The sequence below is a fragment of the Apteryx mantelli genome, chromosome 12 (assembly GCF_036417845.1).
Source record: "Apteryx mantelli isolate bAptMan1 chromosome 12, bAptMan1.hap1, whole genome shotgun sequence".
NCBI lineage: Eukaryota > Metazoa > Chordata > Aves > Apterygiformes > Apterygidae > Apteryx > Apteryx mantelli.
In genome coordinates, this window is record NC_089989.1 from 19,146,534 (window position 1) to 19,172,755 (window position 26,222).

The 26,222-nt window shown below is 41.1% G+C and overlaps 1 protein-coding gene across 3 annotated transcripts in view; it reads left to right on the top strand.

Moving 5' to 3' along the window:
- PTPRG (protein tyrosine phosphatase receptor type G) overlaps positions 1–26,222 on the top strand; it is a 412,828-nt gene that overhangs the window by 200,538 nt on the left and 186,068 nt on the right. For all 3 annotated transcript variants that reach the window (XM_067303422.1, XM_067303421.1, XM_067303423.1), the window contains one exon: positions 21,447–21,626. In XM_067303422.1, coding sequence (XP_067159523.1) covers positions 21,447–21,626 — 180 coding nt within the window. The remainder of the gene's footprint in view (positions 1–21,446; positions 21,627–26,222) is intronic.

Below are 26,222 nucleotides of genomic sequence, written 5' to 3' on the forward strand. Positions count from 1 at the left end.
ACCCCGGGACGTGTGCTTGCTAGTATGTCCTTGGCTTTGCTTTGGGCCCCTGAGGATCCGTGGGCTTTTTATACGTGGCCCACAAATGGTATCTATGAAAACAAAACTGATTGTCAGAGGGCTTAAATCCACAGTTACTGGGGTCTGCACTTCCGTGGGAGAACAGTTTGCTGTGTGCAAATCAAAAAGGTTGGAAAACCTGGGCCTTAGAGCACTTGCAGTGGTAGGAAGATGTGTAGCTGCAGGATTAGGCACACAACCCATATACGAGCTCCTGTGTATATACATCCTCCTTCAGTACCTCATTAGTCTTCAAAAGAGGTTTTTTTTTAGACCTGGTTCTCATGAGTTTTGTGACCCCAAGAGTTTGTTGTAGCAAGGAAATGATGCTCTTTTTTTATGAGAAGTAAATGTTAAATAAATTGAATTTTAATGTTTACCATGGTCCCAAAAGAAGACAAAACCATTAGCTAATGACCATAATGATGAACAGATTTTATTTAAATTTGGAATAATATTTGATATGCTATGCTATTAATGGTGATTCTCTTTAAAAAAAAAAAAAACTCTATAAAGGAGTAGGTATGATTTATGCAAGCAATATGGAATTGAAAGCAGTATAAAGCATTTGTTTGGACTGGAATTTATTTATATGCAAGTTTGGATGCTGAACATAGCTAGAAATGCCTCCTGCTTTGTAAAAGCAGAATAGCAAATTGCCCTACAGTTACCCATTCCTTTGGAATATCCTTCCCTTAAGTTTACCTGACCAATAGATGGGGATTAATAATTATCATAGAATGATTTTCCAGGGAATTAAAATTCATAGTTCTGCACGTCAGAGCTTTAATTTTTTTTTTATTGGAGGCATTGCAAAATCTACACTATAAAATACTTTAATGGTGTTTAAGGTGTATAATATTTATGCATTTAGATATATCACAGAGGAAATCTCCAAGGTTTCATTTTTCTTAAATATTGTTTTCAATTGATTAAAAAGACATGCAGAGTTTAAAAAACCCAGGCACCTGCATGATGTCAGTTAGCAGAAGATGCTCCAAGAGACAGTCTTCGCATGAGCTCTCTTTCCAGATTTCCAAAAAAACACACTTAATGCCTTTCCATGTTGGCCTAAGCCTTGAGCCGCATCTGTAAGTTATTTTGGTTTAACTTGCTGAAGAGGGAGCGAGCTGTAGATCTGGGCTTGGTGCTCCTACGTTCAGGAAACCATGCCCCAGTCCCTTGGTGCTTTGGCCAGGACACTGCTCGCCTCATTTGCTCGTGTCGGATGAGTTTCAGCCCCATGCAGAGGATTTGCAAAAGACCCTCTGTGCTGCTAAAATCTTATTTAAATCTTCAGTGTGGTGCTTGAGGCTTTGTGCAGTCGTCTTTGCTGTTTGTAGGCTTCACCTGTGCTGTTGAGGGAGTGAAAAGAAGCCTGGACCTTAGGGGCTTTTCAGGGTCCCAGTTAGCATCTGGAATTGCACAGGAAGGAAATTGTGAGGCCAGTGGAAGCTCTGGAGAACAGATGGAGCGTGTTTCCCGTAGTTAAAGGGGTATCGTTATCTTGAAACACAATCAAATTAAATAAAAGTTGGCCTAAAAGTCTTTTATTGTTTCTAACCCTGACTGTCCTGCCAGTATTTGTTTTATAACCATGATTTATGAGAGAATGAGGTGATACATATATTACCAAACTGGTTGCGCTTCATCTTGGTGCTGCTGATCCCAACCAGATCCTGATGATAAATCCAAAGAAGTTTTCCTTTTATCTCTTTGAGCTTTAGTGAAGTTGGATGCTTTTGGGGACAGGAGTGGATAGCGGCTTTTTAAAGTTTATGTCCGTGTAACATTTGAGAGGAAAACTTTTATCTTCTGATGAAGAGTCCTGCATGTCTTAAAGAGCAATTTAGTCAAACATTTGTGATTTCTGGACTGGACCAACCGTGCATAGATGTAGGTCTGCGAGGAAAGACGGACTAGCACCCTCCTGGAGACATGCCGACATGGGAAGGCAAGGCATGCTCTGCCATTGCCAGACCCTTGCCTGCTCCAAGGCACCGAGCTACCCATCACTTGAAAATCTTTTAGGTAAAAACCTGCTACATACTCAAAATAGTGCTTCCCTTGCCTGCTGATACAACCTTTCCCTGGTGAAGATGGTAATGTAGTAAATGGTCTTGCTCGTGTCTGAGTCACAGCTGCCTGCTGGGACACTTGACACCACCAGAGTCTGGTGCAAGAGCCTCTAAGTGCGGGAACGGTGGGCTCCTCTTCCTCCTCTTGACTTTGGCGAAAGCACTCACCGACACAGGCATGCAGGATTGAACCCTTCCTGGCTCAACGCTTGCCTGTAGAATTAATTTGTGAATCAATTAAAAGGCAACCTTTTTAATGACTCTTTAAATACCCTTGTAGAAAATAACAGAGTGCTCATAGGGGTTCGTAACTTTGTTGCAGTCACCGGTATCTGCTCTAATGTCACCAAAATGTCCTAGAATGTCAGTTCTCATACGGAAACTGGTGAATCGCAGCAAGAATCCCTGCATCAGCCTCTGAGCCGTGTCAAACAGAGAGCCGCGTACGCACAGCTACTGCTTTTCTGTAAATGTTTGCGTGCAAAACCTGGCAAAGAAAATTCGGGACATTCAACTGAAAGGACTTATGTATTAAAACTGAATTAAAATATTGTCATACAGATTAGAATGGCAAAGCACACAGCCAGATCTCTAAAGTCTTTTCTTTGCTGTGAACACTGAATAATAATTATTTTATGAAGATAGTGCATGGTAAATATTTATAAAGAAAACAGGCAAACAGTGAGACCGCAGTGAGTAAATAACTATAAATGTATCGAAGTCTTGTTTCAGAACAAGCTACAATTACATTTCTTGCTATAATCAATATTTCTTTTTTTCATTCCCAGAAAGCTATACAGTTGTCAGTGTTCAGTTCCAAAGGGGGTGACACTGGATATTTTCTGGCTGAATTTTGGTTTAATATCAAAACCAAAATTGGTTTTCTTATTCCATGCATTAAAAACAAATAATCTCTAAATATAGATCTTTTTTGGTATAGTAATTACTGCTTCTTCACCAACTATAAGAGCAATTAAGCGTCAACTAATGAGCAGTTTTCTACATTATAGTTTATTTTGCTCTATCTTAATAACACTTATCTCATTAAATAGCTTTCTTCCTTTGGAAATGAATGTCTAAATTCATTAGATGTTTTACAGCTACTGGTCAGAAGAGCTTAATTCTTTTATCTTTAAGGCAATTTTAGTTGTTGGGGGTTTTTTTTAGGTGCATCTGTTTGTGGCTCTGCTTGCCTTTTTTCCCCCTTTACCCTTTTTAATTTAGCTTCTCCTGCCAGCTTGAGCACATGAAATTGCTTTACCTGCAGGCCCGTCCTCGGTGCTTTCATCCGAAACAATGGCACTTGGCGCTGCGCAGCGACGGCGTTCTGCTCTGCGAGCAGGCGCGCGGGAAGTGCGGATTTCGTCCTTTGCCTTTTTATCTAACCAATTTAGAGAGCTGGCTTTTCAGAAGGTTGGCAGCCTTTCTTTGGCCTGCCTTCTTCTAATAAATTAAACCGCCGTGTTTTGAAACATCTGAAGCAGCGGCTAACATAAACTGGTAAGGGGGCTTGCGTTGTGCGGTTCAGCGGGGAGCCAGTCAGTATGGAAATGGCTCAAAACGGTAAGGCGGCATGATCGGGTCTGATAGTTTATTGTCAGTTTTAAAGTATTTGATGTTTTTCTCACAGCCACAATGGCTGGAGATTTGTAATTGATGAAAATTTGTCGACTTTCATGTTAAAAATGCAGCAATGGTTATAGGAGAGGAACTTGAAAATCTGCCCCAAGTATTTTCTTAAGACTGAAAAAAATGGAAGTCATATGAAAAGACCCCCAAAACTCTCTGCTCATGTTTTTGTAATCAGATATCATGATTTAGAGGCCAAAATGCATGGAGGGCCAGGGGATACTCTAAATGGAGGGGCAGGTTCTCCAGAGAACCCCCTCCATGTCTGTGATGTAGTGACTCCTTTGGGCTACGAGGGGAAAGCCCTAGGCCAGGGGTGGTTTTCACCCAGTTTTTTTTTTTCCCCCCTCCTTTTTAGGAGGTTTGTGTGCTCCTTAAACTTAAAAAAAAAAAAAAAAAAAAAAAAAAAAAAAAAAAAAAGACCTTTACTGAATCGTATTGCCACAATGGTAGTGAGGGCTACATCAAGGTATGGATTTGAAAGAAATTATAGTAAATCCTGTGATTATTTAGTTTTCCTAGTTAAAATTCCTGACAGTTTAGAACTGAATTGTACCACTATTAAATAAACTTGACTGGCATATTTGCTTTTTGGCCCTTGTTTAGCAAAGTACTTAAGTAAATGCGTAACATGAAGCTCATGAATAACATTATATCTGTGCAATGAATAGAGCACATAAGTGAGTGCCCAGTTTTCCAAGACATGAGGAGTCCTTGAACTGGAACTATTCACACAATTAAAGCTCAACGTTTGCTAAAAGACGTTGCCTTATTCAGCTATTTAAAGCAAAGCATGTGCTTAAGTGTTTTGCTGAATCAGAGCCTATAAAAAGAAATGTTCATGAAAACGTGCGAATGCTGAAAATGGAAACTAATCTCCAGCTAACTGATATTGTGTCGCAAATATTACAGGGCTGGAGAGAGGAGCCGGGCTGCGTGATGAGGACGCGCCGTACCTCTTGGCACGAAGCTCTAGTATATTAGCTCTGCTCTCGAATGTTTGCGCTGGCTCCCCTGAGTGAGCAAAACTGGAGACTGCTCCAGGATGATAAATCCGCTGCTTAGTTTGCAAGTCATCGTACCATGAGCATTATGCTACATGATGTGCATACTATCAAACGCGAGGCTTCGCCGAGCCACTTAATCGCGGCAGAAACTGGAGCTGGGAGGTAAACTCTAGAGGCTGAGGGCGAGTGGAGAAGATCAATAAGATCTGTCTCAGTAACTACTAAATTAATAAACTTCTGTTGCTGATTTACTAGCTTCTCAGTGTTAGCAGAGTTATAAGCAGTTACATCCAGAATTTACTTCAGAATAAGCCTTACTTGTTTTTTCTTTTTTCACAGCTGTGAAAACCTGACAAGACCAGAGAGACTAAAAGGCATATTACATGGGCATAAGTCAGCTAGCATCAGTCAGTGACAGTTCAAACCAAACAAACAGTGGTACAGTGACTCTCACAAAATCTTACTATTTGTGTGAGCTTGTGTACCTTAGAAAATAATCTTCTCCACCTAAAGCTGTGTAGCAAATTTTGTTCCTGACAGTAGGCACTTGAGCAGGATTCATGACAACCAGGGAAGAAACAGGAGTGCTATATATGATTCTAAAAGTCTGTGTAATAAAAGCTCTGGAAAAAATAACAATACATCAGATTTTACCAAAAAAATCTCTCTCCGTGCTTAGATAGTATAAAGTCTATAGACGTTATCTAGAATCAAGACATCTTGAGCACAAAGCAATCTGCTTTTTCACCTTTCAGCCTACAAGGATGATGGAAATGGGTCCCACCTGAACCCTGAATGGTGGTTGGCATTGAAACACCTGTGTGAGTCCCTTGTATTAGCCCAAGTTTTTAGTACTGAGGGCACTATTGATGGTCTTCGTTTCTTTCTGTTATTTCCCCTGGCATTAGCTTCTGTTTGGTATTTGTCAATAAGCTTGGGTACATCGGAGTACTGCCAGGATCGGTTGCTCAAAAGTAATGAGACAGACCAAAACAAATCAGGAGAAATTGAAAAAAGATAGTAGTTCTAAGGTTCTTGTTTGCCTTCTGGCTCTTGGACCTTTCTTCTGTTGTGTTTTCAGACTTTCTCTGAAGCCCAGAAGCCCAGAAACTTTCTTCTTTAAAAAACTGGACATAATTCATTCTCATGAGACCAAGACTGCAGTCTCTCAAGTCCACCAGCTATGGCTTTAATAAAAGCATTAAATTAACTAAGACATGCTCTATAATCAAGAGGGTTGTGTTTAATTACTTATTTGGTACATGGTCCCAAAGACAGCCTCTGCAATTACCTTATAATACTCAGAATACTTTAACTTCCTGTCACAGGTTTGTACTATGTAGTGGCAAGAGGTTCTAGTCATGAATCAAACCTTATTTTTTGTTTTACTCCAAGCAAAGCAAGAACAGAGTCTGTTCCTCAAGAAGCTCTGGACTTCAGTGTAAGATAATAAATAATGCAGCGATACAGAGAAGTATGCTGTATACAGTGCTGTGGGACAGTATTGCTTAGCATAATAAGAAGTGATCTCAACACAACAGCGAGCTTAATTTTTACCAGGATTTTTGTAGGTGAAAGCATAAAGGGTTGGCTTTAAAGGAAAAACAGAGAAAGAGACAACATGGAAGAAAATAAGTAGTGTGCTTGAGTACCCTGTGAATGGGTAAAATGAAGGCTGACACCATAAGCCAGATAGAAGCTGAAAAAGATCTGAAAATTATATTGAGCCATGAAAATGATCATACCTGTTTAATGTAGCTGAATGGAGAAAGCATTCAGGACAGGACGGAAAAGACGGGACCAGAAAGAGCTGCAGAAGTAGAAAAACTTGGCCACAGTGGCATTTTTGGCTATGTGCATGCAGTGAGGCTGTTTTTCAAGGCCAGAGAAAAGTTGATGCAAGAATCAGCCCTCAAGAGGATGAGAACTTGGCTGGGAGTGTTTGTTGTCAGTAGGAAGATCTCACTGCTAGAGGGAACACCCTTCTGTGAGACCAAGTTACTGACCCAAGAATATATCTACCTGTTTTGGTCTGTTAACCTTGTCTGGATCCGATTATCTGTCTTTTTCTCCTGTTGCCTTTTGGCTACTACAAGTCCATTATCAGTTCTGCCTGGGCCGAAGGAAGAAATCTAGACTTTTGGAGAATATCTGTGATTTAGGAGAGGCAGATATTCCCTTGCTCATCTTTGTCACAAGGAACATCCTCTAATGAAGGTAGCAGAGAGATCTGCTTGGGTCTATGCAGTGTTTTGTGTGAAGTGAAGGGTAATTTCCAGCCCAGCTGGTGTTCTGACTGGAAGATAGTTTTGGGCACTGTGTGGCCTTCCCCCAAGACAAAAGCTATCCAACCCCAATTTTATTTGTTAATCAAGACTCTCTGCAGTATTCCCAAGTGTATGTGCAAGTCACCTGAGAAGTGTGTGACAGTGCCATTATAAAGAGAAGAGTCTGTCTCCTAAACACCTCTTGTAATCTACCGTTAGAAGGCAAAACAAAGACTGGACTGGAAACCCAACAAACTTGCATCAGAAGTAAGCCACAAGATTGGAATTTGGAGAGCAATTAGACACTGGGATTATTTTTTTTTCTTTAAACCCAAACAGTGGCTTCTCAAGTATTGATTTCTTCAGCATTGACTTTCTTTCTGAAAGAGCCAAAGTCTGTTTTTGGAGGCTCTGTAAAGAGGTATCTTTATGAAATGTGATGACTCATGCTCATCATGTCAGTATATGTTCTTCTGGCATTAAAATCTGTTACTTTTTGCTGCCACTGTAAGTATGGAAAATTGAACAGAACCTGAGATTTCATCCTCTGGGACAAAGCAGTCTTCAAGAGATTTTCAGAGATGTAGTATGGGTTTTCCTTGATATAGAGGGTCTATTTGCAGACCCAAGTAACTATCAATGACCCAGGTAGCTTTTAAGCAAGGTAGTTCGTTCTTGTTTGATGAAAATAAGAAAAACATGATTTCTATTCCATGTGTTAATATTCTGGTCAAGCAAATGGAAATACTGTTTAAGTAGCATTTAGATTATAAGAATTTAAAGCCAAGAGTACAAGTTAGAGAACTGGTATAAACTATATAGCTAAGGTGAAGACTAGCTCTATTGGAGGTAGAAAGTGGTTCTGCATAACAGGTGAACTGAAAATGATGTGTATGACAGGAGCTGAATGTAAATGTGCTGAGTTGAAAGCAGCATAAGAATAGAGGAAAATGGTATGCGCAAATCACAGTGAATTCTGTCCTCCACAGATTTAATTCTTTTGTCACAAGCAAAATTTGGTGCAACAGGACATGAGGAACTAACTTTTGTAACTGAATGGGTAGAAACAACAGCTTTAAGTCTGGCAAAGTTAGCCCTGGGGCATATGAAAGGGAAAGGAATAAATGTCTTCTGAACAAAACTGAGTAACCGGGAAAAGACGAGTTTCATTTTCCATGAGTTCAGAAGGGTCCTTCTTCGGGCAGAAGGAAGCTTAAAGATCACAACTTCCACTCTTTTAGGTCAACGCAATCACAGAACTTCTGAACTAGAATTTGTCACAAAAGGTCAGAGTTGCCATTAATAACATGGTGAATGGATCTTCATCTTAGCCAAGTTCTTGCTTTTTTACAGTATTTTTACATATATTTTGGAATTTCAGCTACTTTTGCTTTAAAGGAAGGACTGGAGCAGCGTAGAGAGAATGACTGATTCTTATGTACAGCAGTGTGCAGACTACACCAGGGTGGTATAAGATCACCTGCTATTCAGTCTAGCATTGAGCAAATATTAAGGTAATTAAAGTGACAGTTTAGTGCATGTTTTGATCAGAGTAGCACTCCACAAAGTCTCTGGTATCTTTGCATTCTCAAGGCAAAATCCTGGTGTTACCAAAGTCAATGGCAGTCCTGTCGCTTCAGGCCATGACTGCCTTTGGCTGCCTTTCATCTCACCAGCCTGCAGAGGGGACAGCCCCGCACTACTCCTTCACTGAAATAAGTCGCCATCCGTTTGCAGTTTGGACCGTAACAGCAGATAAATGCGGGGGTAACTTGCTCTAGTTTTATGTCTTGGTGTTACTGGGATTACTTCAGTGTTTCAAGTCATGTTCCTGGGTGGAGTATTTTAGGTGGGGTTTATAAGTAAATTGCATGTTTTCGTATAAGGAGGCTTCATTGTCGATGAAAAGACGTAAAGCACAGCACTCTAGGCTTAAAATAGCAAATTGCCTCATATTTGAAATAAAAGTTGAAATGTACTGTCCTTTCTACTTCCAGACACCAGTAATCTCAGTAATGTCGCACTGAAGTGAATCTCTGTTTTCTTTTTTTGCCCTTTTTTTCCTATACCATGTGTCCTGTGTCCATCCTTGTTATGTCACACGGTCACAAGAGACACTCAAGTTGGTCTGTGCTCATCCCTTCAGTCATCATCTTTTACTGTTTGCCAGTTTTCCTCCCCAAAGAAGCTTCCTACATTTTGAGCAAAAGTGTTAAAAATGACTTTTTTCCCCCCCACCTCCACCGCTCAGCAAGCTCCTGTTGGTGTGGTCGGCGCGGAGCATGTTAGCGTTGTATCGGAAAGAGCCGTGCTTCTCCTGAGCAGTACTTTGTTATGAAGTTCGTTTGACTGAAAATATTTTGCATGCTTAACTACCTGCTGGTGATTTTTTTCTCTGCCAAGTAACGTGTCAGGAGCTAGCGGAGCATAGTAAGTTAATTACTTGTGTGCACACTGTGAAGGAAAAGCAAACAGCAAGGCACCAGCGATACGAAGAATGAGACTTCATTTCAGTCGCCAGAGATTGTGTTGTTAATGAATCTGCTCAATCAGCGGGGAATTGGTAATGTAGATAAGACCAGGTATGGTTGTGTACTGATATGAAGATTAGTCCCTCAACCAAAACATTGCTTTTAGTGAGGGCTTGCTAATACTAAATAGTTTTTCAAAAGGACTGGTGAGATAAAATAACAGCCTGAATAATTATGGCTGTCTTGAAAAGACATGATGATGATGATCTTCTAATGTGCTCTGCAAACACCATATAAATCCAATATCTTACAGATTTCACAGTGAACTGAGACGCTGCAGCTTCCATTTGGTGCTGTGTGTCACCGCGGGTTGCCCAAACGCTGCTGTGAGTAAATAGCACAGGCGGCGCACGCTCGAAGCCCGCTGCTGCCTTCCCCATGCCGGGCCGAGAGCGCTGCGCGAAAGCACACGGCCACGCTCGCTCACTCGCTTGCGGCGACTGGTCCTGGCATGCGGGTGGGTGATGTTCTCGCTGTGCCCTGGTGGGAATTATCCCGGTGACGGACGTGCTGCGGCTCAATGTTGCCCTCCCAAGTGGTCATCCCTAAAGGGACTGTCCCTAAACCACATGTTCAGGCAATGCTGAAAGAAGTGCATTTATTAAATTTACATCTATTTTTTGCCTCTGCCCCACTGCTGGTGAGTGAATCTCTTGCAATGCTGTCCTGATGCCGTCTGTGAGGGAAACAGCAGTTTTGAAACAAAAATCAGAAGAACAGTTGTAACTCTTCTTTCTTAGCTCCAGAAGCAGTCGTATCTGCTGAAGTACCTCGAGGTGGACATTATGGCTACTTATTGTCTTCCTATTTGTTCTTACTCCTGTTGCTCTTAAATTAATGGTAGAAACATAGACTGAATGTTAATGGTAGTTGAGGCCAGGGTTCACAATGTGTCGTTAAGTAAAAGCTGGCAATCTCCCAGCCGGCCTCCAGGGAGCTGTTGTAGTGGTGCGTGTTAGCGAGGGGGACAGCTGGATTGAGAAAGCTGCTCTAACAGGGATGTCATTGAGACCTTAGGTGGGCAAAAGTTGATTTTCATCTTAAAAAAAAAAAAAAAAAAGAGCAAAGTCAGCGTTTGTCAAAGTTTAACGAATGATTCAGGGACTCCCATGTTGTTTGTGATATATTTAACAATAAGGTCTTGGTGCAGTGGCAGGCTTCTGGTCAGGTTAGGATCAACAAGGGATGCCGGAAAACTGAAGGTGACACAAATGCTTTGGCAGCAGATAACTTTTTTTCATTTTCTTTTTTAAGCCGTCCTCTGCTGAGGACACTTTTTTTGTAAATTTTATACTGGAGCCAAAGCAACAAGTGAAAAATCATTTTTGTAGCAGGTTTCTTTTGCAATCATGAGTACTTTCACTCCACCAGTGCCTCTGGATAGGCTTTATTGATATCAGCCCTCCCTCCCTTTATTCCCTTTCTATATTGCTCTGTGCTCTCTGTGGGTGTTTTATTAACCTGTATCCTGCAAGAATTCAATAAAAATATACAATTTTTTACTTTCTTTCCATCTTCTTTTCTTTTTTTCATGCTGGCTCTCAGAATTCTGGGAAGGCTCCTTTGCTTAGTTATGAGGAACAGATGGAAATAAGGCAAAGTTACTTTCTGTTCCCATACCCACCTAGACTGGAGGTAATTAATTTGCAGCGAGGCATCATTTACGTTAGCAGCTTCTTTGGTGAGATCAAGGCTATTAAAGGTGCATGTTAGAAGCAGGATTTCAAGTCTGCGGTGTTCGGAGAAATAATTGGAATTGTGTTTTCCCTAAATGCATTTACAAGCAACCTGGGACTGAGGTCTGCAGCGAGACAGTCTCGCACAGTTGTGTGCTTTTTCTAAAATCTCTACAGCTCTTCACAAGTTTTGACCAATCCTTGCAGGTGCTCAGATGAGCCTGGTGATCTTCCCCTTTTATAGAGGAAGGGAGTGAAATGGAGCATGTTTCTCCTGCTGGTAGGAGGGAGACACAGAAGCAAGATGGGAATTGGAGATTTCTCTACTTAAATGTCATGGCTTATTACTGTCACTGCCGTTCAGCGTTCATCTTTGCGGGCCGCTGGGCCTCTTCAGTGGCACGGGAGCTTCGATGCTTTAGGAGGGTCTCAGTCAAGACCTCAAAGAAGGCAAGATTTCTAGCCTGGAGATAAAATGCCACTACAAAGCACTGCTGTAGCCCACCATGGCTGCCATTCTTGCAGGTTTTCCTCTTGCCTCCTGGAGCCTGCAGCATCCTGGCTGTGGTCTTAGCTTTGGCTCCGCGGTCACCTCTATGCCCAAGTGGCAAGGACTGGGCCGGGTCCCAGAAGCCGCTTGCCTGCGGTCATGCCATAGTGCTACAGGCACAGGACAGCAAGCCATCTGCTCAGCCCCCGGCCCCTCGCTGCTCGCTGGGTTTTCCACGCACCGGGTGTTGGCCAGGGGCTGTCATCAGCCCCAAGCAGAACTTGGATCCTCTCCCTTTCTCCTCTTTCAGCAAAGTCTTGCTGAAGGTCCCCAGGCCTCCGTCTGCGTCTAACAGCTCTGGGGCAGGAAGGTTGCCCACCCAGTTTCTCCCTCGCTTTTTCCCTTCCCCCCCCCGAGCTGGTTTCACACTGTGCTTTCTCCTCAGGGAAGCCCAGATGGGACCTTGATTTACATCAGCGTCATGGGGGCTTGTGCTCCCATTCTTCCTCTGTTTAATTCAATGAAACACCAGCATAATATCTTCTTTTATCTTTGCTGTTTGGAAGAATTGGCATTTCTTTTCGTTTCTGTCTCCTGGGAAGGTTGATAGGATTTCTGATGTAGAGGGTGTGCTAGCAGGTTATTCGGCTCGGGGAGGTGACTTTGGAGAGGAGAGAATGAAACAAGGTAGTCAGGGAATAAGGAAAGTTGGCTGCGTGTTTACAAAATTGAGGTGCTTTGTGTTGGGTTATTTGCAGATCTGCCTTATGTTGTTTGGTTTTTAAAAGCTTTTTGAGACAGGAGCTGTTTGCTGCTCTGTGCATGCCCCTCTGGAAGGTTGGAGCCCCGCTTCCATCTGTAGTTTTGGGGCATTACTACACTATAAATATTTTTGCTGTCAAGGTCCATCGTTATAGCTATCATCCTGTAAAGAAAAAAAGAAAGCTAGTGAGAGGCTGCAGAGAGAACGGCGCCCTGCAGTGCTCGCAGACACGGCCTGTCCGAGGCACCCATGACCAACCCCATTACCGAAATATATGTCTTCCTTCCAGCAGTGCAAAGTGCTGTCATTGAGCCCCTGCATTGATTCATAATGCATCTTCATTCAGTAATTTCCATTAGGATTTATACTTTTTAAAATTATATTTAGGAAGAAATCTATTTTTATGTCTGTCCCTAGCCTTCATGGAGTTTTACTCAACTAGTACAGAAGTAGAAGAAAGTTAATTTACAATGTCTTCATATAAATTAATCTTGTGTTTTCTCCTTATATTGTAAGTTATGACCTCGTTTATTATATGCAGCTCAGGGGTGAGCAGTTTTAAAAAGGCCACAGACAGTTATGAAATGAATTGTGTGAGATGTCAGATACGTGTATTAAAAATGCAGAAAATTATGAAAAATAGAGGATGTAGATGTATATAGTCCCAGTCACTTGCCACCAGCAGGCACATTCTGTGTCACAATTTATCCTCCTACTCAATAAGTTCTGCATATTAATTTCATTGATATTGTTGTGCAGTGTTAAATATAATGTAAACATTTTTGAAATATTAGAGTTAAAAAAAAAAAAAAGACTCACCAGCTCATTAGTCTTGTCTATCAGGATTTTGTTAGGCGAGACACCCCTTAAGAGCCCCCAAACTATTTAGCCAGCACAGCTAAACTTAGAACCATTTTCACTTTGGTGTGGTGGTAAATTATTTAGATCACAAATGCTGAACCTTGAAACGTTTATGGAGAAAGCTTGTTTTAGTAATTACACTTACTCCACTTTATTGCGAGCTTCCTGCAACATTTGTCTTAAGGTCCTGGTGTTTTCCTGATGTTGGATATTTATCATACATTTGTGCCGCTGGCAGATTGATAGGTGCAGTGGGAGCTTCCTACAAGATTCATGGCAGCTTCATACTTCTTTTGAGGAACAATATTGGGATGCAGAAATAATGTGTATGTATGTGGGGGTATCTAACTATCTATGTATGTATATATAAAAACAAAAAAAGTGTGACTATGTAATACATATACACACATATACTAAGGAATACAAAGCTTTTGAAAACACATATGCTAATCTTTTTGCCAAAGATAATTAAAGGGTAGAAGGTTTAATTAAAGAGTCCAGTAATAACTGTAGAAGAATGAGTGCCTCACTCTACCTTCAGGTTTAAAAGCTGCAGACATTATAGGAAAGTTTACATTTGGGAACATGGCTTAAAGCTTTTCCTTCATCCTTTGTCTCCACCACATTTTGGCAGCGAGGCAGTATCACTGATGCAATCAGTTTTGTAGATGGGCTTTGCTTTTAAAGCCAAATGGCTGGAGATTGCCGTAGGCGTGGTAGCATCGGTGCAGAAGAGAGTCGTGAGGCTGGTGTTTCTGATGTTGCTGCTAGCACTTGCTCAAAGGTTATCTAAATCCAAACCCTTTTTGTTCCCTCTTCCTGTGTTTGCATTTATTCCAACAACTGCCGGTTAAGATAGCTCTTATCAGAGATTGTTCTTGGGGAAAATTTCTTTCAGCTTCTTTCAGTTCTTCTCAAAAAACGTGTCCTTAGCTGTTTACTGCTCTTACACGCCTTGCGCATGCTTTTCTGTACTGAGCTTGCAGACTGGATGGTGCTTATACCTGCTTGGGTCTCAGCATGCTCTTCAGGATCTGGCTTTTGGTGTTCAGTCTCATTTTTCAAGCAGTAATTGGAATTTTCTGCGAGCATGAGTGTCTCATGTTAAACAGAGTGATGACAGAGAATAATAAAATGAAAAGCCCTTTTCCCTCAGGGTAGGAAATCCTGAAATCTTTGTTCAAAACAGCACTGTGAACTCTAACTACAGGCTCTGTTTCTCCATCTCTTTGAGTTTGATATGTCATCATTTTTAGAGCAAGACAGTATAATTTCAGTAACTTTTCCCCCTAATATTCAACAACTTGACTGCTTTTTCTGCAATGGAGAGGCCTCTGAAAGACGCTGCTGATTTTTATCAAGGCTTTCAGGGATTTTTATACCTTTACCCCTGCAGCCTCATGGTAAATTACTGAGCAAGAGATAAGTCAGTCATTCAAATCATTCTTCCAGCCTTGCATCGAAACGCAGTCTTTAGGCTTCACCCTGCGGGGTTCACTTTGTTTCTTCTTCCTAGGAGGGGCTGGGAGGTGAGAGGACAGGCTGAAGGGAGGGTGATTTTTGGATGATCTGAAGCACCTTCCTTAGATACCTTTTGGGACTTACTGATACACTTGCTTTTAAATGGCAAAAATGATGAAGTCTTGGTTTATGGCATCAAGTAACAGTTTCAGTCTTTTTGTGCCAAATAATAGAGAGAAGTCCCAAACTGAGATATTTGAAGGATTTTAAAATGTGTTCAGTTCTGCAGTGAGCCTCAGTGACATATGAGTGTGTTAAACCATTATTTTCCTATTTGAAAATTCAGCCTGCTAGTGAAGTTCATTGCCTTGCAGTTGAGCAAAGGCACAACTTCCTCGCTCTTACTTGGGGTTAAGAAAGGAACAGTTTTCGTTTACTGGTGGTGACATTTCTTTTCAGCGGTTCATGAAATTTGTTTCATGACGGGGAGGTTCATTTATGACAAGGGCTCAGATGCGGAGATTTTGAGATTCGCATCTGCAGCTTTGCTCAGCTGAGTGCCGAGATGGTTGGGCAGATCATATCTGCTAATCTGCCCAAAGGAAAGCTTCCCCATTTACCCAGAGCCTGCCAAACCAGCAGAGGTTCTTACCTGCTGCTGTCCCTTAAGTCTTTAAGCTACCCATCCAGAGCTGTGTACGCAAGGGGTTGGGGACATTTGTGTGAAGAGGAGATACTATTTCCTTCCATCCGTCCTTAATAACTGGTTTGATTTTGTCATAAGAGAGGCCTGGAATTTTCCCTTTTATACTCACTCGTGCTGAATGACACGATGCTGTCACACATCCAAAATAGAATTTCCAAAAGTATCTAGCGATGTCAAAGACTGTCCCCATTGACTTTCAAATCAGATTTCGCTTTTAAACACTTCAATCCTTTCTGATTTCGTTCCTTGTGCTTTAAGCAGGAAAACAACCTGTGGCAGATGCTAGCGGCAACCTGCTTCGTTGGCATCGCTAACATACTTAACCAAATATCGCCACCATCCAAGAAGATATCGAGCCACTGCTTAGCAGGTCTTGTGCCCTATTTTGGATGATTTGGTCCTACATCCTTCTAATGCAGAAAGAAAAGAGCCTTTGCCACTTTACACGGCATCAGGCATGCTGCCTGTGGTAGATCATGTCTTCGTATCGGGGTAGTCTCTATCTGTGTTAGAAAACCAAATAAGCAAGTGAGCAGCAAGAGCTCCCTGAGTGTGGGGCAGTGAAGCCAAAGTAGGGTTAGAAAGGGGTGAGGGATATAAAACTTTCTGCATTGCTGTTTTTCTTACAGTTCTGTGAGTATCTGCCTCGCATGTGATCACATATGAGTCATCTCAGGTGTGAAGATGATGGGATGTCCCCGTGAAGTGACGGAGATAATTTGGTTTAATGACAGAAGTGAGAGGCTTAGGTTGCTTTGCAACCATTACTACCATTTTCATTCAAAAATGAAAGTTAAGAGGAACTAAATACAGTTAGATTTGTCTAAGATCAGTGTGTTTAAAAAAACACAAAACAACCCCCAATCTAAACTAGTTCTCTCTGCATGCCAGACTTGGGGTTTAAAGTCAGAATTTTGTAAGAATGTGAAAATATAGCAGAATTAAGAAAAACAAGTGATGATATTTCTCTCTCTTTCCCGACTAGTAAACTAACAGTCAACATTACATTGCTTGTGAATTGTTAATCTTCCAAACTGTATCTGGATGTTGTGTAAGCAGATGTGTGTGTAACAGACCGTTTGTACTGGAGTAAATGACCCGTTAATTGGAAAATTATTTGAAATCAAGGAAATTCCAAAAGTTTTAATAAAAGATATTTTAAAAGATTTGTGGAAGAGAAATAAATATATTTGATTAAAAAGAAGTGGACGTTTTTATACAAGCTTTAATTAGATTTTGGCGGAATACATTATTTTAATGGTTTTTCATTAATGAAGCCTGTTCATTATTTAGGTTGTACAGTAGCAAGAAAAAAGCAATCTCCGATTCTATTTAAAGAGCAGTCTGTGTTTTAAACTCTGAAAGATATTGCAGTAATTGACAGAATGATTTTGCATAAGAAAAGGTTGTAGAATCTTTCTAGGAAGTGTCAAGTAATTTTGGATGAGGACGGATGATAGTATCTCTGCTGTTAAGTGTTGTTTAAAATGTTGAACGTAAGAACACAGTAACCTTGGTGAAGTTACTTCTCCCAGCTCTGCTTTCATGCCTTGGGAGCCAGCTGCCGTTTTGCTGCTGGCTTCAGCAGAAGCAAGGTTGCGTCCCCAGAGACCGGCCCGTAGTCCCAGGTCAGCTCCCGGCTGGCTCCCGGGCCACCTCGAGGAACATCTCGGAGGAGGAGGCCAAGGGTTGGCAGCCCGGCCTCTTTCTCTGCCGCTCGTCCATCAGATCCTGCCCTCGCGGGTGGGGTTGCCTGACACTCCGTTTACACGTGTTTCCACCGCTTCGGTGGAAACGTGTATTATTTATTAACACAGGTGAGCGCTCTTCACTTGTTTGGGTTTGGACAACCAAATTATTTGTCAACTCTTAAAAGGCCAATTCAAATTCATCCCAAATTTTATTTGATTAAAGCTGTGATGTTTACTGCTGGTAAAATGAAATACCAATAGCTCTAGGTTACTCTGTTTCAGATGGGTAAATGTCACAGGAAGAACAAAGGGATTTTTTACTAGGTTTAAGCAAAACAGAGTCTTTATTTAGTGTCATGTTTTTATTTAAAAGCATTTATTTAAAGTTCTAAAAAACAAAGAATTCAATATAGCAAGACAGGTGCAACTGCAAATGATTAATGATATAATTCTCAGTACTTTATAAAGTGTCTAACACTGAAGAGATTTATACAGTGCAGAATGGCAATTGTGCTTTGATGGAAGGAATAGGTAATCAATACCTGCAAGCTTAGAAAAAGCGTTCTATTTCCTCCTCTAATGATATAGGGTTTTTTGCAAGGCAAGGATGTCTGGAGCATGAGACACTTAGAAGAAGAATTAATTTGAAATCTGTAGTGGAAGATCAGTTTCAATTAAAACTGCACTTGAATGTACATGGAAAAAAGCAGGCAGTTAGGCTTAAGCCTTCTGATGGCTACCAGTGAATAAATGAATCCCGCTGCACTCTTCTTGATTACGTTTCGTTGGCCTTGGAGCTCTTTTTTTCTAGGTATGATGAGATATAATTTATTTACCTAGGTCTCAAATTCAAAAATAAAAAATTGTTCCCCCCCCCTACTTTTCAAACTAATTGCTAAAGCCAGGATGGCCCCAGTCCTGCACAGCTGGGAATGAAGATGCTGAGGTCGTGGCCTCCATTTCGGTCTAGAATTGCTGCCATGATGGTGCAGGTCATATTGCATGTAATAACTTGCATATCAAAAAGTTCTGAAAGAAATTAATGGGAAACCCAGTCGTTCATAAAATCCTGTGCTGATTTTAACTAGCAGGTCTTGAACCTCTAAATCAGAGCTTAGCCTTATGACTGTAATTTGGGATGTCAGGACTTGGAATCACAGCACCAGCACTAAGTTGGGGGTTTGAATTGCTGAGAGTTTCATTGCATTAGATTTTTCTTTAATAATTCAGCACCAGTATGGAAACATTTTACGCATAGAAAACTAATATTATTGCATGCAGATAGAAGATACTGCTATGCTTTTTTTTTTTTTGGTAAGTCATAGATTTAGAATCAAATGAAGCTACTGCATTTATAGGAAGAGATACATCACTATTAAACTAATCCAGACAAGTTAAAAAAAAAAAAAAAAAAAGGACTTAGATAATTCTTTTAAAAATGATACAAAGTCATAAATGACTTTAGGATTTGTGCAGTAAAAAAATAAATTCCAGTGAGAGTCAGTCCAAGGTACCTAAGTCACTTGAAGTCTTAATTCCATTGGGTGTTTTGTTTGTTTACCCTTATGGCTTATTTTATTTGTTTTGACAAGACAGTTTTCACTGCAAATTGGTCAAGAGCAGGCTCCAGTTTAAAAAAAAAAAAAAAGTCTTTGTGACAAGATGCATGGAAATAACCCAACAGTTCTGGTTAAAATAAATCAGCATGCTTAAAAAAAAAAAAAAACCTCCCCATTGACTAAAGGGTCACGAAGGTATTTAAAAATTTTGAGTGCACAGCTCCTTTAGAATGCACAGCTGAAACCACTGTGATAGCCTCTGTGAGCAGAGCACTTTTGAAAAACCCACCCTACATTTATAACAAAGCCAAAAAATGGGAGCTGGCAGGTTTGATGATTATGTGCAGTACCAAACATTGTAGAGCAAATTCCCAAATTTTGTAGAGTAAGTGCAGCGTTATATGAAAAGTAAATCTGAATTGCCATCTAATTCACTGCAAAACAATTACTAAGAGCATCCCGATTCAAGAAAAAAATCTATGTATGAGTGGAACACATTCAGTTTTCCCCAAGCAGGGCTTTTAATAATTCTGTTCTCCTCAGTGGTGTTACATTGGGAAATTAACTGCAGGTGGCTTTTGCTAGCTATACAGGTTGACTCATGAGATAAAGGAAACTGATTTTTTTAACTGGACAGATGATGCAAATGATTTTTAAAGGATATTGCAATTTTGTCTAATTGTAGTTGAAAATAAAACACTTGCTTGTTTTTTTGGTTAACATATGGTCTTTGAGTGTGATGAATATAGTGCACAAAATCTTGCTATTGATTAAGCGTCCTACATGAGCCCAGAGGAGCACTGCATTTTGCAACTAGAGTCATGAAAATCCAAGGACCACAGCAGTTGGCCTTCAGCTGCTGGGTTTGGATGGCACTAATTGAATTTTCATATGCTTGTCAGATGCAAGGGTAATAAATGCATATTAGCACATCATGCACTACTTTATGCCTACTGAATGGACATGCTGTCTGTGTATTTTGGAGGTGTGATGCAGGTATGACATCAGGTGTTGTCTGATGGATAGTCCTCCAGAGTAGGACTTGGGAGACCAGAGTTCAGCTTTGGGCTGTAACTCAGTCGTGCCAGGGGAGCTTGGGTGAGTTGCACCCGCTCTCAGCGCATCGATTGCCCTGTCTTTACATGAGAATAGTGGTGCTGATCCCTTCTGTAAAGCACTTCAGGAATTGTGAACGGAAAGTGTAAGAACTCTGCGCTGTTATTTCAGGAGCTTAAACCACTGTTTGCACTGATAGGAGGGTAATCTCTTAGTCTCTGTTAATACAATTTAAGAGTTAGAGAGGGAGGTCATAAGAAAAATTGGAATTTCACTGGAGATCCTACTCTGCGTGCTGTAAATTCGGTAATGCTGCTGAGGTCTCTGGTGTCGCATTACATCTAGAGCCAGTATGTGGAGGGGAGGACAAGGCCTTTACCTTAAATTTTTAATTTTTATGGATTATTCATATCGACTGTTTGTGCTGGAGAATCTTGCAGAAGGGCAGGCTGCACTAGGGCCGGGGCAGATGACCTCTGGCGGATGGGGTCTGCAGTATCGCTTCCCTCGGCTCTGCCGCCAGGAGTTGCGCGTTGGCCAACGCAAAGCAGCTCCTACCTTTCTGAGCATCACCGGTGAGGGCGAGGAGTGGTCCAGCCTCTCCATCCCCTTCCAAGGTCTCCAATTTCCCCTTTGGAGTTGTGGCACCTTCTTGCCATCCTTGGATGGTGGCTGGTGATGGATGGGGAAGTTACCCATGCTTATATTGCTTTCCAGAATGTAAACTCCTCCCTGTGATATCTTTTTTTTTTAATGAGAGTCAAGGGGTGTGGAGGGGAGGAGAAGTGCCAGTTTGGCTCTGTGTCTGCTTTTGGCTTGTGTCATGTAATATGGATGGCTCTGACGTGCCCAGGTGCAGATGTCTCTGCAAGACACTGCTGATGGGTCTGTGGAGCTTCACATTTACTGCTAATATTTGACTTGACTTGTTTCAAAAGAGTAATCTGCATCAGGTGAAACCAGGCGTTGTTAATCAGAAAAACAGAAAATGAGAGAAGAATAGCAGAAGAAAGCTACAGTTATTTTCCTAACAGGTCATCGTTGTCTTTACTTCTTCCTTCTAGCGTTCCTTTCTTTTTCATAGTTGCTTTGTTCAAATTTACCAATATCTCATTCAGCTCAAATTCTTTCTTCTCATCTTTTTTAGTGTCAAAATCTCTAAAAGAAATGAAATCATTAATTAAGATTGTATTATCTAAGCAGAGTATTACACAAACACGAGTTAATGCGTTGTTGGTACATTATTTATCTCATGTAAAAAGGTAAACTCTATACTAATGTATTGTGACTGAAGCTTTAGGAAAGCTCCTGTAACACTGTGCTAATTCGTAACATACACATCAGGGGAAATTGGGAATTGCAGAGAGTTTTACAGAACAGCAATTAAAAAAAGGCCATTGTTCGTTACTGCTAGAGGCAAAGTTTGAGTACTGCATAAAGCTAATGGATTTTGATCTCTTCATAAGTTTACAAGTCTTAACCTCTTTCAAATGTTGAAAGTAGAACAGCAGTGGAGGTACCTGGAGAGCTTAAATGCTTGATCCTCTTACTTAAAGTTATCCAGGACTATTGAGCTACAGGAATATTAATTGGGTTGGTATTTTTCAACAGGTACCTATGGTCCCGAGCACTGGGTCACTTCCAGTGAGAAGTGTGGAGGGAATCACCAGTCTCCGATCAACATTGTAGACCATCAGGCACACGTTGGAGACGAGTATCAAGAGCTGCAGCTTGATGGTTTTGACAATGAATCTTCTAACAAGACTTGGATGAAAAATACAGGAAAAACAGGTATGTTCTTTTCTGTTTGTCTCCATAGCCTGCATGCAGTCAATTAAAAATTCAAGCCATGTTCTATGCTCCTCCTCCTTTTTTATTGTTCTGTTGTTTGGGGTTTGCTTTTCTCTTCTTTTTTTTTCTTTTTACATAATTTCCCAGTAACAGCCACCTATCTCTATCTTTGCATTCTTAGCAAAGCCAGTTCTGCAGATTAATTTTAAGGGTTTTTATTTTTAGGCTCCTTCTCAGTATGAAATAATTCTCTTGGTAGCCAGTTGTTCCTCAGAATAAAAGACTGTGCAAGAGTTGCAAAGTGTAACCTTGAATTATCAGCTTTGGGAGGCTGTAACAGCTAATCCAAAAGAATTCTGAGAAGCAAGGCTCAGGCCCTTCTGCAGGAAAGGGGGAGTCTAGGAGTCAGAAGGTTTCAGAGAAGAAAGAGCAATAACTGCTCAAAGAAGTGGGGGCTTATTAATGTGTTTCTGATATGATTATGGCGCTGTGTTCTTCTCTGAACTGAATCCTCTTCTGCTCTGTCTGTTCTGGCTTTTACAGAAAAGCACAGTCGGAGAGCACTGCTTATTTTTACCAAAACAGTTCACCGAAAGGTCAAGGTTGATTTATATGCAAAGCTGCATGCATTTGATTACTCTTTAAATCTAAAAATGTAAAAAGCAGAAATTATAAGGCCACCCTCTTCATTTGACAAGGTCAAATATTTTAAGGGAATTGGATTAAACCACTAATTAATTCAATTTTATTTATTGAAACTATATTTTTATCTTTATTAACATGCAATATGAATCTCTGCAGTGCTTTGTGTCACATGTCTCTAGTCAGAGGTCTCCTAGCAAAACCCAGGGCATGTACCTGTGCCAGGAGTCTGCACCGTAGCTGTGCACACAGGGCGACCACGGATACACCCACTGCTTCCAGGGGGGTTTTTGGATCCGAGTCACATCGTGGAGTCAGGTGCTTTAGATCAGATTCCAGCATTTAGAGAAAGTAGCAAAAGTTGAGAGATTTTGCCCCTAAGATGAGACGGAGTGACAGGCTGTGATCCTGCTTTGCTTCACCGCAGAGCAAATCTAGTTCACGTAAGCCACCACCAAGCAGAGTTTGGGTTTCTAATGCATTGCTGAGGGTTTTTCAGCTTCAGGAAGAAATGCCTGTGTTTGCTTTGAAATCCTGAGTTTGTTGCCCTTTGTAGCAAAAGGAGGTTCTGGGAAGGCTGAATGCTATGGAAATTTGGTGCTTAATTAATCCATTCATGTTATGCACCCTGCCCTTTTGATCACAGAGGGGTATTTGTAGTAACCAGCAATAAGTGTAATACCAAGAAAAAGCAATGTTGCTATTCTTCTTGGAAAGATGCTAAGGATATACTGCATGTGTAATAGGAACATATTGCTGCATGTATAATAGGGAACCATGTTGAACTGAAACGTGCTAGCAATTTTTCCCGTATTCCTGCAGCTGGTAATGAAAGCCGTATCTTGAGTTTCCTCTGCTGGGTGATTTTAGCACTACTGCTGTATTTGATTTCCTCACCCATTGGGGTATGGATTTTTGCTGACAAGTTATTGCTTCTCAGGGCAACAGTAACTGTCACTTTTCTTTGGTAACTTACGGCCTTTTACTGGTAACATGAAGACTCTTTTTGCCTTGCTGTCATCTCTGATTTCTTCTGCTGAGCTCTTAACTCCTCCCTTATTTTATCGAGTCCCGCACCTTTTCTTGGTTTTCAGATCTTTTGAAGCAACTTGCCTGGGATTAGTTTTTAAGGTGGTAAGTGGCAGAGCAGCAAACGAAGCAGGACGTTTTGGCCGGTGGGTAGGAGGTAGAGGCAGGTTCTGCCACGAATCGCAAAGTATTTTGGCACCAGAGTCCTGGGGCAGATGGCCGCATGAGGCCTTCGTGTTGTCCATTGACAGAGACAGTAAACTAAACATCTGTTTAAGCAGTGGTGACGGACGTAGAGGGCATTTCTTAGCTATTAATGACTGGATAAGAGAGACAAGGGTATGAGGGAAAGCCAAAGGCCCTTAACCTAGGCACTCATTAACCAGCAAGAAATGTTTTCCTTGGATTATTGTTATTGCTATTCGACTAGATTTTTTTTTTTTTTTTGAAAAGAAGAATTAGTTATTTTTATGCTCTGAAATGTTAAAAGGTAAAGGGGTTATTGCTCTTTAGATTTCTTGTACTCTTCTCATCTCCCCCCGCGCATCTCGGGTAAAGGGCAGAAAACGTGCAGAAAGCAAAGCTTCGTTCAGAAAATGAAAGCGGCTTCATTAGGCCCCGTCTTGATTAGAAATGCTCTTGTGCATGATTGCACGGGCACTGCTGTGGGTTCAGGTCTCCCCCTGTAGAAGTGGTAAAGATCACTGGGAGAACGTCAGCACCTTTCATAGCTGCGTTTGCGTTAGCTGTTTTTGCCCGTGTGCCACCCCGTAATTAAGCGTCAGCGGGTGTCAGCCGGGTCTGAGGCTGTTGGAGCCCGACCTGCCCTGGGGAGCAGTGTGCCCGTGGGAGCAGCACCCTCACCAGCACTGCGCGCTTTAACCCTTTTTTCAACTCACTTAGTTTTATATATATATTTTTTTCTCAGTTGATTCCTTGCTGCATGCTCTACAGCAATCACTGGATAAAAGCAGTGACTCCAGAAGCCCAGTAATGGGATGTTTGGTTCTTCCGGTTCTGGGAGACTCTAGAAATCCCATGGAAGAGAAGGAAGCCCCCAAATTCCTGGCGATAAGGGGATGCTGCTAGGACAGGAAGGTGATGGGAACACGTGTTGTACAGCTCAGCAGTGTAAGAAATACTGTAAAATGAACAATTAGATGAACATTTCAGATTGTACGTCCTCCTAATTATCCTTTTAATTATTCATCTAAAACAAGTAAAATGACCCCTGACAGAGCCATAAATGATTTAGGAACTATCAAATATTTATTAGATGCAACTGAATCCCCACAGACATTTTCAACAGATGCACATGAATCTGCTTTCCTGTATTCCTCATCCCCTACAATTTTATGTATGGAATTTATAACCAATTGAATGAGATTTTCGGTATTTAAAATACTGCGGAGCCCATTGAGAAGTTTTTAAGGGAAGCAGAGAGCAGTGGTACTTTTAGTCACTCAGGTTTCACAGATTTGGTGTAAGGAGATAGTGGCCACCAATAATCCCTTGGCTGATAGGGACAGTATCCTATAGCTAGTCCTTCATCACTGTTCTTCCTACACAAATGCTTGGAAGCAAAGGGAGTGTCAAAAGAACAAGAAATCATGGAAGAAAAGAGCCCTGTGATGTCACTGTTGCAATTTAGAAGCATCTAATGCCATTTGACATTTAGACATTTTTAACATAAACAACTTAGTGCTTAGATGTTTCTGAATTGCACAATTGCACCTGAGATGAGGCTTCCTTGGACAACTGTCTGCACTCATGGCGAGAGCAGCCCTGGTGTGGCAGAAAGTCTAGCCTGCAGCAAGAGCAGTGATTCACCAGTTGAGGAATAACTTGCATTTCACAACTAGCCTTTTTTTTTTTTCAGCAGTGAATAAAATCCTCCCTTTTACATAATAAAAATGGATTTATATTAATGTTCCTGTTGTGATGACACAGTTGGAATGAGAACACAGAAGAATCCTTGTGGGTTATGCTTTTCCCATTAAAAAATCTTTAATCGCAGCATTCTGGGCACAGTAAGTGGTGGTCTGCAATGGCTTTTAGAAGAAAATCCTAATTTTAGTTCTGTTTTTAAGCAACCTTTCTGTAAGGGACAAGAAGAAAGGGTTTTGTAAGGAGCCATTCCTAGGAATTGTGCATATTAAAAGTGGGAGATGTTAGAAAGGTAGGCGATTTTGTAGTGAGAGTAGCACACAGGAATTTTGGAAAGCTGGATTCAGTTCTTAGTTTGACCATAGACCTCTCCTGTGACATATAACATCTTCCAGATGACCACTACCAGACCACTTTGCCCTCTGTTAGGACCTAGGGCTTTTATTGTCATGCAAAATACAAAGGCATTTGGAAATGAAAAGAAAAAAAAATCCTTTTGACCTTTAATGAACCAAATAATGTCAGAGTTACTGTAATAAAACCCAGTTCTTATGAAGGGCTTTTCATGAGTGAGTCTCCAAAAAGTCGCTGACACTCTCTGCGTCCTACAAAAAGGAGGAACAGGGAGGTGAAGGAAAGTACCTGCTACATCCATCAGTAGAGATGGAGCTGAGTCACAGGACTCCTTTTTTGCCCCACCAAAGTAGAGGGAGTCCAACAAACAGAGGATCCGTTCTTTTCCTGGTTTGTGATCTGCAGACCTTCAGTTATTTGCAGGGCTGAGATGCGTGGTCAGCCATTAGTCCCTGGAACCACATTAAACAGTCTTTTGATAGTTTGCCATTTAAATTTTAATCAAAGTCCAAGGAAGAGGGCAGAAAGTCCTTGAGAAATTTGGAGGTTTTTGCCATGTTCTGTAATCTGTGTAGCTTCATAATCACTTCCCTAATTAGCCAGCATTACTTGTAGCCTTTTTTTTTTTTTTTTTTTTAACAACCCCTATAAGGAGGAAAATGATCCCCCTGCCTTTTACTTACA